Source organism: Coenobita brevimanus, chromosome 51 (genome assembly GCF_032717465.1).
Source record: "Coenobita brevimanus isolate Jiangsu-jjx chromosome 51, ASM3271746v2, whole genome shotgun sequence".
NCBI lineage: Eukaryota > Metazoa > Arthropoda > Malacostraca > Decapoda > Coenobitidae > Coenobita > Coenobita brevimanus.
The window spans coordinates 26,137,548-26,157,489 of record NC_137004.1 but is presented as its reverse complement, the minus strand read 5'-3'; the positions used below and the strand labels follow the sequence as shown (position 1 = coordinate 26,157,489).

General features: G+C 42.8%; 1 protein-coding gene across 1 annotated transcript in view; it reads left to right on the top strand.

Moving 5' to 3' along the window:
- LOC145400191 (uncharacterized) overlaps positions 1-19,942 on the top strand; it is a 170,019-nt gene that overhangs the window by 121,668 nt on the left and 28,409 nt on the right. The window contains exons 14-16 of the mRNA XM_080272705.1: positions 9,085-9,277; positions 9,386-9,575; positions 9,840-9,983. Of these exons, the coding sequence (XP_080128831.1) occupies positions 9,085-9,277; positions 9,386-9,575; positions 9,840-9,983 (527 nt within the window). The remainder of the gene's footprint in view (positions 1-9,084; positions 9,278-9,385; positions 9,576-9,839; positions 9,984-19,942) is intronic.

Below are 19,942 nucleotides of genomic sequence, written 5' to 3'. Positions count from 1 at the left end.
AATTTTCTCTGCTAAGGTCATAACTTGATCGTTTTGTCACTTTGGAGTTCTTACTAATTGTATTATTAGCCTTTGGTGAGTCTGGCTTACGTCCTGGGGCCATGTGGAAAGCAAGTGGGAGGCAAGAGGCTCATATCATAGTGTGGTTACAACCACAACAGCCACTTAAGGCAGTCAGGCGTGGACTGAAGAATGCGGGACAGAGAGCAGTGTTGCCATATCCAAACAACGAAATTATGCTAGGGCAATGAAAAAATTATGCTAGATTGAGCATATTTGTTCCAAGTAAAAAATGAATTATGCTAACTTGAAGCTAAATGATAAAATTCTGTACATATTCGTGCAACATATTAATTATGTATTGTTTACTATGAAAATATTAAAATGAACCTACATTCAGTAAGAGGATAAATATCAGTATCTACCCATACTGCTTTTTCCCACGAAACTTAACGTTTTTCTGATGGATTTTGATGTGATTCGTTCGATTTTGAGCATCATTTCCGTCGGAAATAACCAGATTTTGAGATATGACCCCCCCCCATCCCCCTGAAATAATGAGGGATCTTTGGGGAATCGGGGGTTATAGGGAGGGGGGGAAACACAGAAAATGGTCATTTCCGACTGAAATGAAGCTGAAAATCGAATGAATCATACCAAAATCCATCGGAAAAACCTAGGTTTCATGGGTAAAGTACAAAGCTCAAACTTATCCTAACCTAACCGAACCAAACCGAACCTAACCTAAAACCTAACCTAACCTAACCTAATCCAACCTAACCTAACCTAACCTAATCCAACCTAACCTAACCTAACCTAATCCAACCCAACCAAGCCCAAACTGAAAGTAACCAACTATTCAAACATCTTACCTTATTCGTCTCTCTCTCTCTCTCTCTCTCTCTCTGATTTGTAGCTTTTATAAAATTATTCTAAAAATATTCCATTCCATTCTAAATTATGCTAGAATGATTCTAAAACTTCTAATATGCTAAAAAATATTCCAGACTCGAAAATTTGATCAAAATTATGCTAAAAGAATAAAATTATGCTAGATATGGTAACACTGGCAGAGGGGCCACGGGAAAGGGACAGAGGGTGGCGTGAGTTTACCGCGCTACAATTGGAAGCTGCGGGAGTTTCAATTTTTTTTTTTTTTCTGTATATTCAAGGATATTTTTGTTGAACTTATTAATGCTAAGAAAATCCGCGAGAGGGCAAAACCGTAGACAAAAAATCCGCAAAAAATGCGGGATTACTGTACTGTCAAAGAAGAGGGAGAGTGGTCAAGTTCAATTTGCCACAAGGGCGTGGGAAGTAATTCCATCCTGTGCAGTGTTTGTGATAAGTGGGTGCATAAGAGATGTAGTGGTATTAGTGGTACCAGTAGACTGCAAGCTAATGCTCATTTCATGTGTGTTGTGTGTCAGGCTCGTAAGGATTGAACTTGATGGTGAGTCTCATGAGTGTCTGGAAGAGTTTTTTTTTATTTGGGAGACATGTTATATGCTGGAGGTGGGGCTGGAGCTAACTCTGTGGCTAGAGTGAGGAGTGATTGGAAGAAGTTCAAAGAGCTGTTGCCTCTTCTGACATTGAGAAAGCCCTCCCTCCGTACTAAGGGATCTTTGTATGTGGCATGTGTTAAGAGTGTAATGCTGTATGGCAGTGAGACCTGGGCAGTAAAGGAAGAGGATATTCCTAGGCTCAAACGTACAGATATGACAACGATTAGGTGGATGTGCAGTGCGTCCCTGGGTGCAAGGCCTGTCAGGACACAAAAATATAATAATAGTACATAATAGCTAGTGAGGTATACAGTCTGTCTTCACCTAACTCGGGTATTTCCTTTCACGCCAACATTATGTTAGGTAATTATCGCGTTACAGGGACTCTTGAAAACCCCTATTTCCCTCTGCACCCCTGCCCAAAGTCCACTTCTTCCCCCTTGTGCTGCAAAACTTTTTTATATCTCCTAATTTAATCCTCCTAAAAGCATTATTATGGTTATAAAAAATACATTAGGTCAATTGGATTTTTTAATTTATTGTACTGTACCTTATGTGAGAAGAAGAGCAGACACACTTTGCTGGAGATGAGGTAGAGGGGGAGAACACATACTAAAATCCATCAAAGTGTATTTCACTAGCAACACTCCATACATCACTTTCTAGCTCCTCACAGCCTCTTCATCCTGCTGTTGTAGGATATCCTCTTGCTGTAGACCACCCGGTTCAAATTACTGCATTACACTAACAGTTCCCGCGTTAGAAAGTTTATATCCTTCTGCAGCATCGTGCCTCTGTCGGATATGTTTATGTGAATCTGCAGAACGTGGTGAATGTTTTTGGTGTATCAGATAGAGCCAGGATTCCGAGGGCTTGAATGGTGAGTGAATGGAATCTTGGCCCATTGGAGCGGGCAAACTTTGGCTGCCTGGAGGTTGCTACTCCGCACCCTACCCTTGGGTGGGAAAGGAGATCCGGATGATGATGATGATGTTGTATAGTTTGGTTCCTAAAAGAAACAAAATAGTAAAAATGCATTTATTAATACAGTAGTCCCTCATTTATCCAGACACTCAGTGTCCAGACGTGCTCATTATCCATATGCTGGACCTTGGCTCTATTGAACCATTATCCGAATTTCTATCTATCTATCTATTGCCAGACGCCTCAATCCCGTTTGGGGTGGCCACAAACAAATCGCCTCCGAGTCGCCCTGTCCCCCGCCAGTTCACTCCCCTGCTCCCAACTCACACCCCCCTCTCTCATATACCTTTCCACCCCATCCCTCCATCTCATCCTCGGCCTCCCCCTCCCTCTTTCCCCCTCCACCTCACTCACATACACTCTCTTCGTCAGTCTTTCACCCTCCATCCTCTCCACATGGCCAAACCACCTCAGTGTGTTCCTCATAACGCTCCCTATCACATCCACATCAACACCACAACGCTCCTTTATATCCTCATTCGTCAGCCTGTCTCTCCATGTGACTCCACAGGCTCCTCTTAAATAACCCATCTCCACTGCTGTCACTCTTGACTTGTGTCCTTCCAACAACGTCCAAGCTTCACTTCCGTACGTTAGAGTTGGTATCACAATACTGTCATGTAGTAACTTTTTCACTTCCATGCTCACTTCCCTGTTTCTTATCACTGCTTTCAAAGAACCAGCAACCTTTCTTCCCTGCTGTACCCTTTCAAGCACTTCATCCTCCAAACCTCCATCCTTACTCATCACACTACCCAAGTACTTAAACGTACTCACATTTTCCAATTCCTCACCATCCAACCTCGCTGTACATTCACTGACTTCACCTCTCTCAAAGACCATCACTTTACTCTTCCCTACATTCACCTTTAGATTCCGTTTCTTACAGACTCTCTCAAACTCATCCACCAAGCCTTGCAGCTCCCCTTCGTCTTCACTCAACAACACAGTATCATCTGCAAACAACAGTACAGGGAGTTTCCAAACACCATCCTCTCTCACCAGGGCCACTCCAACATCCACTACCCTACCTTGTACCTCTTTTATTACCCCATCCATGTACAGATTGAACAACCATGGAGACATGACACATCCCTGTTTCAACCCAACTTTCAAAGAGAAAAATTCACTTAGTTCACCATCCACACGCACTGCAGCCTTCGCACCATCGTACATAATCTTCACAGCATTCAACAACTTCCCATCTACTCCATATATTCTTAACACTTTCCACAATCCTTGTCTATCCACCCTGTCATATGCTTTCACCAAATCCATGAAAGCTGCATACAACTTCTTTCCCTTCTCTAGAAACTTTTCCACTAAAGATCTGAGAATGAATATCTGATCTACACAACCTCTTCCCTTCCTAAAGCCTCCCTGTTCTTCTCCAACTAATTTCTCTATTCTTTCTCTAACTTTGTCAATAAGTATCCTACCATACACTTTTCCTACTATACTAAGAAGACAAATGCCCCTATGATTACCACACACTTCTTTTTCCCCTTTTCCTTTGTACAAGGGGACAATTATACCTGACTTCCAATCCTCCGGGACTCTACCTTCCTCCCAGGCCAATCTGCACATCTTCCACATCCATTCTACTACTATCTCTCCCCCATGCTTCAGCATTTCACCACACACTCCATCAATTCCTGGGGCTTTCCCTGATTTAACTTTCTTCATTGCTTCCACAACTTCTGGACATAAAAGTCCTTGAGAACTTCGACCAGCTAGCCGACATGTTCAAACATTCAGTATTGTATCCACTGGGCTCAAGCCGTGAGTGGGTAGTAGTCTGTAACCCACAACTAGAACTTAAATGTCCGTCTGCCCCTATACTGAATGGTCAAAGTCGCGTACTCGTCCTGTCACTCCCTCCGAACCTCCAGCACCTGTGTAATACGACTGTAACCTGCAAGCAGTGTCAAAACGTCTGTACGCATTCCCCACCGAATGTCCAGTATCGCTCGGCCGTGGGGGCAGCGTCTTTCCTAACCGGCACCATCATTGAACACAGACCACAAGCCACATGTACTTGTTCGGTGACAGCAGCTGTCTGCGTCTGTACCGAATGTTGAAAGTCCCTCGTCACGGTGAGTTGTGTTTCCGCATGGCCACTTGGCATCTAACAGACCACAAGCCACGAGTAAAAAGTATAGTAAAAGCCCTTATCTGCCTGTTGACAGAAGGGGGAGAATCCTGCCCACAGCCTTGCTTTTCCCCCCATCCCGTCCCTTCTCCATACTTCCCGGCTCCCCCCTCACTCCCTCAGTCCTTACCCTCCTGTGTGGTGGTGACACTGACTTGCAAGTTTTCAAAGTTTCTTGCAATTTATTTGACTACTATTGGTCGTATTGAAATTCCGCAGTATTTACGAGAAAGCTCACGAAAATCTGCATCTAGACATATACTTATCTCCTGGAAGATGCTGGTCAGATTTTGCACTAGGATGGTGGGAAATTATATGAAGGTAAGTTTTACTCCTTAGCTGTTTATTCTTGCTGAATTTTTGTACTTTTACTTGTCAGTTTTATATGTTTTTATTAGCTTATAGTATAAACACCAGTGAAGATGATGGTATATGGTACCATTTATACCAATAAAATCAATTTCCAATGGCATATTTGGCCTTGGAATTTTTTTTTTTGAGCCCCATGAGCAATCACTCATCACAGACAACAGATTTTCAAACCGTCATCAGTGTTTTTTTGTGGATTTGTGTTGTTTATGCATTGTTTTCATGATGTTTAACTTTGATCCTATGTATGTTTTGATGTCACAGTATGACAGAATGACCAAAAAACTGCCAAAATTAGGAGGGGTACTGTATACGCAGTAGTGTAAAGGTTGGGTGTTTTTTGGTTTTCATTTTTTTTTCATGGTTTTCTTGGTGTTTAACATTGCTTTGGATATTCCCATATGTGTTTTGATGTCTAAATATGGCAGATTGACCTGAAAACAATGCCAAAATTAGGAGGGGTGCTGTACATACAGTCGTGTAGACGTCAGTTGTTTTTGGTTTTGATTTTTTTGTTTTTTTTTCGTGGTTATCTTGGTGTTTAGCATTACTTTGAATATTCCTGTGTGTGTTTTGATGTCTAAATATGCCTGAATGACCAGAACACACTGCCAAATTAAGGATAGGTACTCTACAAATAGGTTAGGTATAGGTTGGAGATGGGTATAGGTAGGGTCTGGGTATGGCAGAGGAATAGTGTCCATTATCCGGATATTGCCACTACCCAGACATGCCTTTGGCTCTGTTATGTCCAGATAAATGAAGGATTGCTATAATAATTATGAAAAGTATACATCAGAATGAATCAGCTAATTGAGAAAACTACAGAATATAATAAACCACTGTGCTTAGGTTTTGTTGATTACAAAAAGGCTTTCGATTCAGTGGAGCACTTAGCAATTATAGATTCATTGCAAGAACAAGGAGTGAATGAGAACATTGTAAAACTGCTCGAAAACATATATAAAGAGGGAACTGCTACAGTTAAATTACTTAAGGACTCAGAGAAAATTAAGACTGAGAAGGGCATGCATCAGGGAGATACAATTTCACCAAAGTTATTTACGGCATGCCTAGAAAGTATTTCCAGAAAACTAGACTGGGAAAACAAAGGAGTGAACATGGATGGAGAAACGCTAAACCATTTAAGATTTGCAGATGACATTGTCCTTATCTCAGAAACAGCAGAGACATTGCAAGAAATGCTAAATGACCTGAACAGGGAAAATCTCAAAGTAGGGCTAAAGATGAACCAGAGTAAAACTAAAGTAATGTTTAATCCTCAAACACCAAAGAGCGTCATCAGAATAAGTGGAGAAATTCTTGAAGAAGTCGAGGAATACAGTTACATGGGACAAATACTAAAATTAACAAAAGGTAATGATAGCGAAATAAAAAGATGCATTACAAATGGATGGAAAGCTTTCAATAAACATAGGGACATTATGAAAAGTAGCTTGCCAGTTTGTATGAAACGAAAAGTATATAACGAATGTGTAATTCCAGCTATGACGTATGGTTGTGAGACTTGGAAACTGACAAAATCGATGAAAAATAAATTAATTCATTCTCAGAGAGCAATGGAAAGGTCAATGTTGGGAATATCTTTAAGAGACAGGAAAAGATCAACTAGGGTGAGAGAGCAGACTAAAGTCAAAGATAATATAGAAGTTATAAAAGAACAGAAATGGAGGTGGGCAGGCCATGTAGCAAGAATAAGGGATAATCAGTGTAGCAAGAGGTTGACTGACTGGACACCAAGAGATTGTAAGCGTAGCTGAAAAAGGCCAGACAGGAGGTGGAGAGATGAGATAGAGAAATTTGCAGGGAAAACATGACAAAGATTGGCACAGTCAAGGAATTCGTGGAGAAGGTTGGGGGAGGCCTTTGTTCAGCAGTGGACATGTAATGGCTGATGATGATGATATCATCATTCATTCATTGCCAGACGCCCTGTATCCCAAACGGGGTGGCCAACGGCTTAGAGTTAATTATTTTACAGGGAGGGGCACTAATCCTCCACCAACCCCACTTGACACATAGGGATGCCAACAGCATCTGGTGTTCCCAGGCGGTCACCCATCCAAGTACTAACCAGACCCAACGTTGCTTATAATGTATATAATATTTTTGAGTAAATCAAGTTTGTATACTGTAGAAAACACCTGTGGTTGCCAAGCAGTGAGATGATCGTCTTTATAAGAGTTCCTTCTCAATGGAGCCAAGCTAACCTGCCTAGTCTGGCCTCCTGGATGCATGGGGATATTTTAAGGTAACTTTGAGACAAAAAAGTGCGTCTTATGCCGTGAAATACGGTAATTATTCCCCTGTACACAGGAAAAGGTGAAAAAGAAGTGTGTTGTAATCATAGGGGCATTTGTGTTCTTAGTTTAATAAGAGAAGTATATGGTAGGATACTTGTTGACAGAGTTAGGGAAATAACAGGGGAATTAGTTGGAGAAGAAAAGGGAGGTTTTAGGAAGGGAAGGGGTTGTGTAGACCAGATATTCATGCTAAGGTTTTTTGTAAAAAAAGTATCTAGAGAAGGGAAAGAAGTTAGTTATATGCAGCCTTCCTGGATTTGGAGAAAGCATATGACAGTGTGGGTAGACAAGGAATGTGAAAAGCATTAAGAATATTTGGAGTAAATGGGAAGCTGTTGATTGCCATGAAGGGTATGTATGAAGGTGTTAAGGCTGCAGTATGTGTGGATGGTGAACTGAGTAAAATTTTTTGTATCTGAATGTTGAATTGAAACAGGGATGTGTCATGTCTCCATGGTTGTTCAGTCTGTCTATGGATGGAGTTATAAAAGAGATACAAGGTAGGGCAGTGGATGTTGGAACATTCCTAATGAGAGGGCAGCATTTGGAAACCTCCTGTTGTGTAATTTGCAGATGATAATGTATTTTTAAGTGAAGACAAGGGGAGTTGCAAGGTGTGGTGAATGAGTTTGGGAGAGTGTGTAAGAAACTGAATCTAAAGGTGAATGTAGGGAAGAATAAAGTTGAAGTCACTGAATGTATAGTGAGGTTGGATGATGAGGAAATGGAAAATGTGAGTGCATTTAAATACTTTGGTAGCATGATGAGTAAGAACAGGGAAGTGAATATGGAAGTAAAAAGTTACTGCATGATAGTATTGTAATACCAGCTTTAATGTATGGACGTGAAGCTTGGACCTTGTTGGAAGGATGCAAGTCAAGTGTGAGATTAGTGGAATTGAGAGAGGGTGTTGTGAGCTGGGGGGAGGGCAGTGAAATGATGGGGGACAGGGCGACATGGAGGCGATTTGTTTGTGGCCACCCCTTACAGGATTAAGGCATCTAGCAATAGATAAAGATAGATAGATAGTTATTTGAGAGGAGTAAGTGGAGTTGCAGGGAGAGAGAAACTGATAAATTTATATGTTAGAAAGTGGTAGGAGAAATACATTGAGGTGATTTGGCCAAGTGGAGAGAATGGAGAGCAAGAGACTAATGAGGAGAGTGTATGTGAGTGAGATGGAGGGGGAGAGGGAGTGGGAAACCAAGGATGAGATGGAGGGGTGGAGTGGAGAAATACATGAGAGAGGGGGGTGTGAGCTAATGGAGGGCAACGAAATGGCGGGGATAGGGCACCATGGAGGTGATTTATTTGTGGGGTCAGGGCATTTGGCAATAGATAAATAGAGATAGATATTGCTAAAAGAATGCTGTATTGATGGCTTGTGATTGTCAGGTGGAGTAGCAAGCTTTATAGACTTGAATGGGTAGTTAATGTATATGTGGTCATTGGAACTGAACACCATATTGAAGTTTATCCTGTATTTCCTTTTTTAAATCCTAACTACCCCATTTACTGATGAGAAATAAGGTTAGGATTATTTATGATGATGGTTATGAAATGTTACTGTCAGCTGCCTTCAAGGAAGGGGGGAAAGAATCTTTGGCCCAGGACACATGTGTTGAAGCAACTTAGTAAGGGGTAGTTTTCCATGAGGTACTGTGCATTATTATTCTGTATCACAGCATCCCAGTAGCATATCTATTACATATTGTATTTAATGCTGTGTATGTATTCCTGGTCATTCCAGTTAAGAAAAAGGCTCCCATAAACGATGATGGTAGTGAATGGGAGGGAGTTTTGGAAAGTCTTCTAGGTCAGCGTGTCCAGCTGTCCTTCACTACACTTCCAACTACAGTCACCCCCTGCCATCAACTTCAGGAAGGCAGTGGGCTGCAGAAATCAGCCAGTGCCCACATGGTTGCTCCCAGGTTCACAAAGAGGTTGGTGACAAAGACACTTTTGAATATTTTTAGCAGTGTTGATTGTTCTGAAAACAGCATTTTTTTTTTTCTTTTTTTTTTTTTTTAATATGAAACTGTATCATACAGGGGTGAATCAACAGACCACCTTGATCCAGGGACAAGCACACAAACCTTGGGTGCAAGAAAGAATGCCAAAGAGGAGAATGAAGTGACCAAAGCATTACAGTCATCAGCAATTCTCCAGCCAGAGTTCTTCCGGCAGACCTCAGTTCCCCCACTTTTTGTTAACAAGAAGAAGGCCAAGGCGAAGCGCAGGGTTAGTTAGAAATCTTATGCAGTATGCTAATGCCATATATGCAGTGGGAGTTCTGCAGTTAAATTTTCTTAAGCTTTCCTTTTTAACACCAGAATGATTTTTTATATATACTATGTATCTATCTATCTATCTATATACACTGTATATATATATATATATATATAAACAGCCAGACAGCATTCATTCATACAACTGAATGCAAATTTATTTATTTTATGCATCATTTACTTGTCCAGCCAGTATTGACATGTTCCCTTCTAACAGTGTGAGGCGAAGAAGACTAAGGGTGCTGGTTGGTTTAACATGAAAGCTCCTGAGATGACGGAAGAAGTGAAGCGTGATCTGGAGGTGCTGAGGATGCGTTCTGTCCTTGATCCTCGCAGGCACTTCAAAGCCTCAGACATGAAGGTAAGGCTCTTACAGAGATGGCAAAACATTTAAAGTTTAGTGCAAAACTTACTGTTTATGCCGGCTACTATTGGTTGAACTTTTAAGACCCATAGCACCATATGAGGTGAAGTGAGTACTGGACAAAATACACACTTGAGACGTATCAGTCGTGTTTATAATTTTTGCTTCTGATAGGTCATTTGGCCACCATAGGAGAAAGGTGAAAACCCTTCAGATTTTTTTCATGCATAAGTGCAGTGAGATTGAAGTATGAACTGCAGAAGATGGCAAATGTAGCTTTGTTGAAATTCAAGTCCATACAGTGCATCATCAAAGAGTTGCCAAAAGTCTGTGTTTTGTTTTTGAGTTTCACTTTAGATGTGAATGAATGAATGTGTGGCCCATTTCATTAGGCATCGTTTCATTTAGTTTTTAAAGGCTCCAACATGCTGGCATGCGTTGGCCTTGGTCACCTAATGACGGCTTTCCACGTTGCACGATCCATTGCAGCCTCCCTGTTCAGTCCCTGAACCCTAAGGTCACACTTAATGACCTCGTCCCATGTCTTTCTCGGTCAGCCCCTCATAACTCCACCCCCAATATTAACACTTCTCACCTTCCTCATCCAATTATCATCCCCCATCCTCTCCACATGTCCAGACCATCTCAATCTACCTCTCATCACAACATCAGTACACTCCAGTGCCATCCAACCTCAACTCTTCCATTGTAAACCCAGCCCCCCTGGACTTTGCACGCAGGGACGCGCTACACATCCACCTATTCATTGTCATTTCTGTATGTCTGAGCCGGCAAATATCCTCCTCCTTTACTGCCCAGGTCTCACTACCATACAGCATTACACTTCTAACACATGCTGCATACAAAGACCCCTTAGCTCGAAGGGAGAGCCCTCTCAGTGTCAGAAGAGGCAAGAACCTGAACTTCTTCCAACCACTTCTCACGCTAGCCACAGAGCTAGCTCCAGCCCCACCTCCAGCACACAACATGAGTCCCAAATAACAAAACTCTTCCACACACTCAAGAGATTCACCAGCAAGTTCAATCCTTTCACGCCAGACAATCTCCACTTGCTCTCCCCGACATGCTGTACACATAAAATTAGCATTATCTCACAGTCTACCTCTGATACCACTACATCTCGTATGCACCCATTTATCACAAACACCACACAAGATAGAATTACTTCCCACGCCCTTGTGGCAAACTGCACATGGCCACTCTCCCTCGTCTTTGACAGTACTGCCACCAATCCTAGATATCATCACTTTTGTTTTATCTGCATTTACCCGTAAGCCCTTGTGCTCCATACCATCTCTCCACTTCCTAAACCTTTTCTACGCCTCCCTTTCGTTCTCTGCAATCAACACCAAATCATCAGCATACAACATCTCCCACGAGAGTCTGTTTCTAAAGTCACATGAGAGGGCATTCCAGTCTCCATTCACTCTTACCTGGGTGCGAGCACCCACACACATAGCCATAACCACCCTAACCAGCCACTCCTCCAAGCCAAGCTTTCTCATCGCCCACTTCACCACCTCTCTAGGGACTCTGTCAAAGGCCTTTTCCAAATCAACAAAAACAAAATACAGATCCCTTCTCCTACCAATATATTTTTCCTGAAGCTGTCGAACAATGAATATGGCATCAGTGGTCCCCCTGCCTGGCATAAACCCAAACTGCATCTCATCAATATTCACTCTTTCTCTAATCATACCTTCTAAAACTCTCTCCTTTACCTTCATTATCTGATCTAAAAGCTTTATACCTCTATAATTTCCTCTTTCCAGGGCATCACCCTTCCCTTTATACACATTTACAATTACACTCTTCAGCCAATCGTCTGGGGCAACATCTATCTATCTATCTATTGCCAGACGCCTCAATCCCGTTTGGGGTGGCCACAAACAAATCGCCTCCAAGTTGCCCTGTCCCCCGCCATTTCACTGCCCTGCTCCCAACTCACACCCCCCTCTCTCATATACCTCTCCACCCCATCCCTCCATCTCATCCTCGGCCTCCCCCTCCCTCTTCCCCCCTCCACCTCACTCACATACACTCTCTTCGTCAGTTTTTCACCCTCCATCCTCTCCACATGGCCAAACCACCTCAGTGTGTTCCTCATAACGCTCCCTATCACATCCACATCAACACCACAACGTTCCTTTATATCCTCATTCGTCAGCCTATCTCTCCACGTGACTCCACAGGCTCCTCTTAAATAACTCATTTCCACTGCTCTCACTCCTGACTTGTGTCCTTCCAACAACGTCCAAGCTTCACTTCCGTACGTTAGAGTTGGTATCACAATACTGTCATGTAGTAACTTTTTCACTTCCATGCTCACTTCCCTGTTTCTTATCACTGCTTTCAAAGAACCAGCAACCTTTCTTCCCTGCTGTACCCTTTCAAGCACTTCACCCTCCAAACCTCCATCCTTACTCATCACACTACCCAAGTACTTAAACGTACTCACATTTTCCAATTCCTCACCATCCAACCTCGCTGCACATTCACTGACTTCACCTCTCTCAAAGACCATCACTTTACTCTTCCCTACATTCACCTTCAGATTCCGTTTCTTACACACTCTCCCAAACTCATCCACCAAGCCTTGCAGCTCCCCTTCGTCTTCATTCAACAACACAGTATCATCTGCAAACAACAGTACAGGGAGTTTCCAAACATTATCCTCTCTCACCAGGGCCACTCCAACATCCACTACCCTACCTTGTACCTCTTTTATTACTCCATCCATGTACAGATTGAATAACCACGGAGACATGACACATCCCTGTTTCAACCCAACTTTCAAAGAGAAAAATTCACTTAGTTCGCCTTCCACACGCACTGCAGCCTTCGCACCATCGTACATACTCTTCACAGCATTCAACAACTTCCCATCTACTCCATATATTCTTAACACTTTCCACAATCCTTGTCTATCCACCCTGTCATATGCTTTCTCCAAATCCATGGAAGCCGCATACAACTTCTTTCCCTTCTCTAGAAACTTTTCCACTAAAGATCTAAAAATGAATATCTGATCTACACAGCCTCTTCCCTTCCTAAAGCCTCCCTGTTCTTCTCCAACTAATTTCTCTGTTCTTTCTCTAACTCTGTCAGTAAGTATCCTGCCATACACTTTTCCTATTATACTAAGAAGACAAATGCCCCTATGATTACCATACACTTCTTTTTCCCCTTTTCCTTTGTACAAGGGAATAATTATACCTGACTTCCAATCCTCTGGGACTCTACCTTCCTCCCAGGCTAATCTGCACATCTTCCACATCCATTCTACTATTATCTCTCCCCCATGCTTCAGCATTTCACCACACACTCCATCAATTCCTTGGGCTTTCCCAGATTTAACTTTCTTCATTGCTTCCACAACTTCTATCCTACTGATTTCTTCCTGTCTTCTCACCTCCCTCCTTCTCCCAGCCATTCCCCAGCCACTTATACTCGTATTACTTCCATCCTCTACGTTGAACAATTCCTTAAAGTGTTCTCTCCATCTGCTCACTTTTTCTCCCTTCTCCACTAGTAATCTACCATTTTTATCTTTCACTCCCCTGCTAACTTCACTTCCACCCTGTCTTACTCTTTTCACCTCTTTCCAGAACATTTTCTTACAGTCCCTCCACTTTACACTCAAATTCCTTCCAAATTCCTCATCCACTCTCTTCTTACTCTCTCTTACTAATCTTTTCACCTCTCTCTTCCTCTCTACATATAACTCTCTCTTCCTCTCTACATATAACTCTCTCTTCCGCCTCTCAACTTCTTCCACGCCCCTATTTCTCATCCATTCATTGTATGCTTTCTTCTTTTGTGCCACAGCCTGTTTCACCTCTTCAGTCCACCACACTGTTCCTTGCACCCCCCTCCGTCTTCTCTTCCTTCCACACACCACATCACATGCTGCACATATTTCTTCTGTAAATATGCTACACACACCTTCCACGTCTCCCATCTGCTCCAATTCATATTTGCCCAATCATTCCTCCACTTCTCTCTTATACTCTGCCTTTTTCTCATCCTCTTGTAACCTTTCCACTCTCCTTGCAACTACTCCTTCCTCTCGTCTTTCCCTTCTTCTATTTCTCCACTCTAACTGGACCTTGATTCTGGCCACCACCAAGTAGTGGTCAGAGAGTCCACTCCCCCAACCTCTCTAAACTCTTGCATCCATTATACATCTTCGCATCTGTCACGGGGTTTTTATAATATCACGGTAATTTTGGAATAAATGGTTAAATATTATTTAATTTGATAATAATATTCAATAATATTGAAGAGCAGAGACAATGATTGTCTTGCTACATCAAGCAACGATTTCTTTACGCTGGCTTAGCACGATTCTCTGAGAACGAGAATTTATAAACTTCCTCAACAGTACACAGCAGAGACTAATTACTCACAATTGCTGAATTACTGTACTGTTAGCCTCTGGAGAAAGTTACATCACCCCTGACAATAAATAACTAATACTAATAATAATAACATCAGGTTCTTGCTGATGCATTAACTCCTGGCACAACGGATTTTAAGTTAATACAAGACTGGTCTAAGTACCAGTTATGAAAGCAAACGTTTATGCAAGCTAGGAGCTGTATGGAAAATAAGCTTAATTATGGAGAAATGAAACAAGATTTTTACTCTACATTAAGCTCAAGAAATAGAACTGTTAAATTTATTAATCACAAAAATAAATTCAACATTACATTTCAAATCAAATCAATGAGACGCACTCACTCTCACAAAAGCTAAATACTTACGCCTAGGAAAAACACCTTAACTAAGCTCTTAAAACTACAAAATACACAAAAGAAATACCAGTCGGTGAATGCTATGTATCACCACTAAGGTGGGAGGACTGGATACTGTCTCAGTGGAGCCTGGGTGCTAGCGACCTCTCACACTTCTTGGAGCACAGGACCTTCCTCCGTCACAACAAACACAAGACTGAATTCAAATACATTGTATGGGCAGGACGCAAGGCGTGGCTAACGGTTGAGGGAAGCCGAAGCGAACGATAAAGAAACAATTGTATCGCTCAGTAGCGCACTTAGTGACGTGCATTAAATCGGTCACTCCTGAAAACAGTGACGAATGTTTTGAAAAGTGTACCCCGAAATGGAGGGAGAAACGGTTAGCTGAGCGATATGCAGTGAGTTTTCCACTAATAGTTCGTGGCTTCTCACAAAAAGGAAATGTCGCGAATTGATTCGTGACATTACGCCCCATGAAAATTAAATCTTTCTTCCTTCAGAAGAATGATTTCAATATACATACATATAAATCCTAACTCAGTCACACAAGATTCACACTGTGGTGTGTGTGCTATCCTGCTACAGGAGAAAATCGCAGTCGCCAGTGAGTGAAAAAACCTCGTATTTACGTTAATAGAAGCAAGCTTGAGGGAAAAACTCCGTGACGACGGTGAAAATCCTGTACTCAGGTCAAACTGAGCGAAAATTCGCTACATTTACACTGACAGCTAATTGTTGTGTAGCGTGGTGTATGTAATACACGGTGTAGGTGTGACAGTTGTAGTGTAACTGTACCTACGTGTAAAATGACACAGTAAATAATATGGCGACGACGAAGGCATAGGAGAAGAGGCGGCAGCGTGCGGCAGACGATCAGCTGGCCCGCACAGCAAAACTGCTACACCCATTGCTGAACCTGCAAAACCAATTAAGGTGGAGCATCAAAAGTGTCAATGAGACAAAATTCTTATTATGTTACAATTACTCTTTCTGGCTAGCAGTCAGTACATGCTATGAAAAGTAAACTCGAGGTCGCCATTAATTTTAGCACACGATTATGGTCGGCAAGTTGAGAATCCCTGTGCAAACTCGGGTCTTCCATAGCCTCGAACTGCACACGGGTCCTCAACCTGTGCCTCAACCTACAGTACTTATATTAATATCGGAGAGCTGAGAATCCTTGCAAACTTGGGTCTTCCATAGCCTCAAGTCGCCTCTGCGGAATTCTCACTTCCCCCTTAACCTACAGTACTTTACTTATATTAGTACCGGGAAGCTGAGAATCCTTGTGCAAACTTGGGTCTTCCATAGCCTCAAGTCGCCTCTGCGGAGTTCTCTCTCAAACTTCCCCCTTAACCTACAATACAATATTCAATACAATATCAGTATCGGGAAGCTGAGAATCCTTGTGCAAACTTGGGTCTTCCATAGCCTCAAGTCGCCTCTGCGGAGTTCTCTCTCGAACTTCCCCCTTAACCTACAATACAATACTTATATTAGTACCGGGAAGCTGAGAATCCTTGTGCAAACTTGGGTCTTCCATAGCCTCAAGTCGCCTCTGCGGAGTTCTCTCTCGAACTTCCCCCTTAACCTACAATACTTATATTAGTATCGGGGAGCTGAGAATCCTTGTGCAAACTTGGGTCTTCCATAGCCTCAAGTCGCCTCTCAACTTCCCCCTTAACTTACGGTACATAATATGTATGTACAGGCCCTGGACATAATGTGTCCTGTGGGGCCAATGGGCGAGACGTCAGGTCTGCACCCACTTCACCACTACCCTGTCTCTCAACTGACTCAGAGATTACAGGTTTAGTTACAAATGGCACAGGAAGGGCATGTCCCTGATTAGTGGTGATACTTTGGCACACACTGCAGGAACGGACAAAACTATCTATGTCCCGTCCCATCCCTGGCCAGAAAAAGTCAGCTCGGATACGGCCCTGGGTCTTCCTTTTGCCCATGTGACCTCCTGAGGCTGAACAATGACCCCATTGTAACACTGCTAGGCGGTACTTGGCGGGAACGACAAACTGCAGTCGAACCTCGCTCTCGGGTGTTCGTGACTCACGGTAGAGCCGTCCTTGTTTACGAAGGAACTTGGCTCGACCTCCCCGTGAATACTTAATCACTCGACCCTTTTGTTTATTCCGCACGGCAGCAAGTGTCGGGTCAGAATGTTGTTCTTGTACAACAAGTTGACTGCACATCAGATCTTGCGGTGATTCAATGATCACTGGGGTGACACAATCTGGAGCCTCAGTCATGGCTCGTGTTACCGCAGCAGCCGAAGTCTGAGTGGCGCCATCATCGGAGCAACTATCCTTGGCTCCTTGAATATTGCCTACTATCAAGTCAAATAGAGGCTCTGGCATGACAACTGCAAGTGTCATACCAGTATAAAATGGAGATGCCACCTGGATACATGCCTCAGGGAACAATCTCACTGATCCATCAATAAGCTTTGCATGGATCTGTCGACCTGTATACTGCTCAGGCCGAACTAGACTCTGCTTGACAGAGCAACCTGAGGAACCATTGTCTCTCAGGACCTTCACAGGAATGCCTCCCACAAACCCTGGCTGTACAAGGAAGGTACTGTCACCTGTGGGAGGGCCTGTGGAGGAAGCAGCTAGCCACTCATGAGGCTGCTGAATTGATGTGGCAAACATTGTGCCTTGAGAGTTATATACTTGAGGGTTTGCACTCACTGCATGGGAAGATGGAACATTGGCCATCTGCGGAGGGGGGTTCACTGTCACTGTGGGACTAGTGAACTGTTGGGAAGTACCCACACTGGTAGGGACGTGACCACCGTGCTGCTGCTGAGGAATGAAGGCTGCATTCGCTTCCTGCCTCTTTTGAGCTGGTGGTGGAAAAGTTTGTCCCGACGGTCGGTTGCGTGGCTGATACTGCTGCTGGTTAGGGTACTTGTTGTACCTCTTCCACTCAAGTTTCTGAGTGTTTTGCCCCTGGTCCTTCCACTGCGGTTTTGGACCTTGGCCATTATTCTGAGAATGACCTTGGTGCTGGGATTCAGTCTGAGACGGCTTCCCAGACTTGGCAGTATCTTTTCTGCTCCAGGTGTTTTGCTTACGAGCTTGATACCCGTATGCAGTAAAGAATGCGTCAGCCTTCTCTGCCATTTGGCTGGCATCTTTCACCTGGCAGATCTTAAGCTGTGCTATGAGCTCAGCAGGCCACGACCTCTCTAGCTGTGTACGCAGCATAAGGTCAATTATCCCCTCACGCGTGGAAGGAGTTTCATCTTTCTCCATCCACTCATTTAAGTAAGCTGTGAGACGATCAAGGAACTGAACAGCTGTCTCCTTGTCTTGGAGACGAGCTCGCATGAACTGAACTTTGGCGTCGTCTACTGTGAGACCATACGCCTTAATGAGTGCAGCTTTCATCATCTCATATGTGAGATTGTCTCCACGAATTCTGTGGAGAATATCGAGGGCGGGGCCCTCAAATAAACTAAGAAACTGAAGCCGCTTAGCTGCCTCATCCAGTTGATACATGTCTGCATGTCCTCAAAACGAGCTATGTACGGCTCGATTCGCTCGCTTTCCTTGTATGAAGGAAGCTTGATGCGTGGGGTCGCCAAGACATGTGCAGGAAGAACGCTCGTGGAGCTTGGACCAACTGCACCAGACGTGTCTGAAGCCAAGGAATCTCGCTTGAGCTTCATCACTTCAAGTTCATGTTCTCGTTCTTTGTCTCGTTGTTCACGCTCGTATTCGCGCTGTTCTCGCTCTTGTACTAACTCGAGCTCGCGTTGTTTCTGCTCGTGTTCGCGCTGTTCTCGCTCGTATTCGCGCTGTTCGTCGTATTCGCGCTGAATCTTACGCTCTTCACGGGCATCATTCTCGCGCTGCTGCCCTGATTATGCCGTGAGAGTATATACTCTTTAATTTCGGTTGGGTCCGAAAGACCCATTTCTTTGGCTTCCTGTAAAAATACAGTAGTAGCCATTTCGCTAATTTATTAAGCAAACCGAAATTGAGTACTGACTGCTTAGCGACGAATACTAATAAACAAAAGTAAAGAGTACAGACACAAGCTAATGGTGACCAGTCTTATCCAGTTAACTGGCAAAGAATAAATCAAAAATGTAAATGACTGGGAAGACTCAATAATAAACACAATGGTACGGCGACTTCCCAGAAGCGAATAAAATTGTCTGGCGTTACCAAAAATAAACTAGAGTTAAGTATTCTATTGATTAATAAAGCAAAATTCACTTGCTAAATTATGGGTAAACACCAGTAAGCTTGTGCCTATAAACTTTAATGATAAATACCTAAATATGAATGAGTGAGCACTATCTCGTGAATAGCTTTAGAGCTAGGAGTTAATATCCTGGCGAGGTCGCCAATTGTCACGGGGTTTTTATAATATCACGGTAATTTTGGAATAAATGGTTAAATATTATTTAATTTGATAATAATATTCAATAATATTGAAGAGCAGAGACAATGATTGTCTTGCTACATCAAGCAACGATTTCTTTACGCTGGCTTAGCACGATTCTCTGAGAACGAGAATTTATAAACTTCCTCAACAGTACACAGCAGAGACTAATTACTCACAATTGCTGAATTACTGTACTGTTAGCCTCTGGAGAAAGTTACATCAATTCCTGACAATAAATAACTAATACTAATAATAATAACATCAGGTTCTTGCTGATGCATTAACTCCTGGCACAACGGATTTTAAGTTAATACAAGACTGGTCTAAGTACCAGTTATGAAAGCAAACGTTTATGCAAGCTAGGAGCTGTATGGAAAATAAGCTTAATTATGGAGAAATGAAACAAGATTTTTACTCTACATTAAGCTCAAGAAATAGAACTGTTAAATTTATTAATCACAAAAATAAATTCAACATTACATTTCAAATCAAATCAATGAGACGCACTCACTCTCACAAAAGCTAAATACTTACGCCTAGGAAAAACACCTTAACTAAGCTCTTAAAACTACAAAATACACAAAAGAAATACCAGTCGGTGAATGCTATGTATCACCACTAAGGTGGGAGGACTGGATACTGTCTCAGTGGAGCCTGGGTGCTAGCGACCTCTCACACTTCTTGGAGCACAGGACCTTCCTCCGTCACAACAAACACAAGACTGAATTCAAATACATTGTATGGGCAGGACGCAAG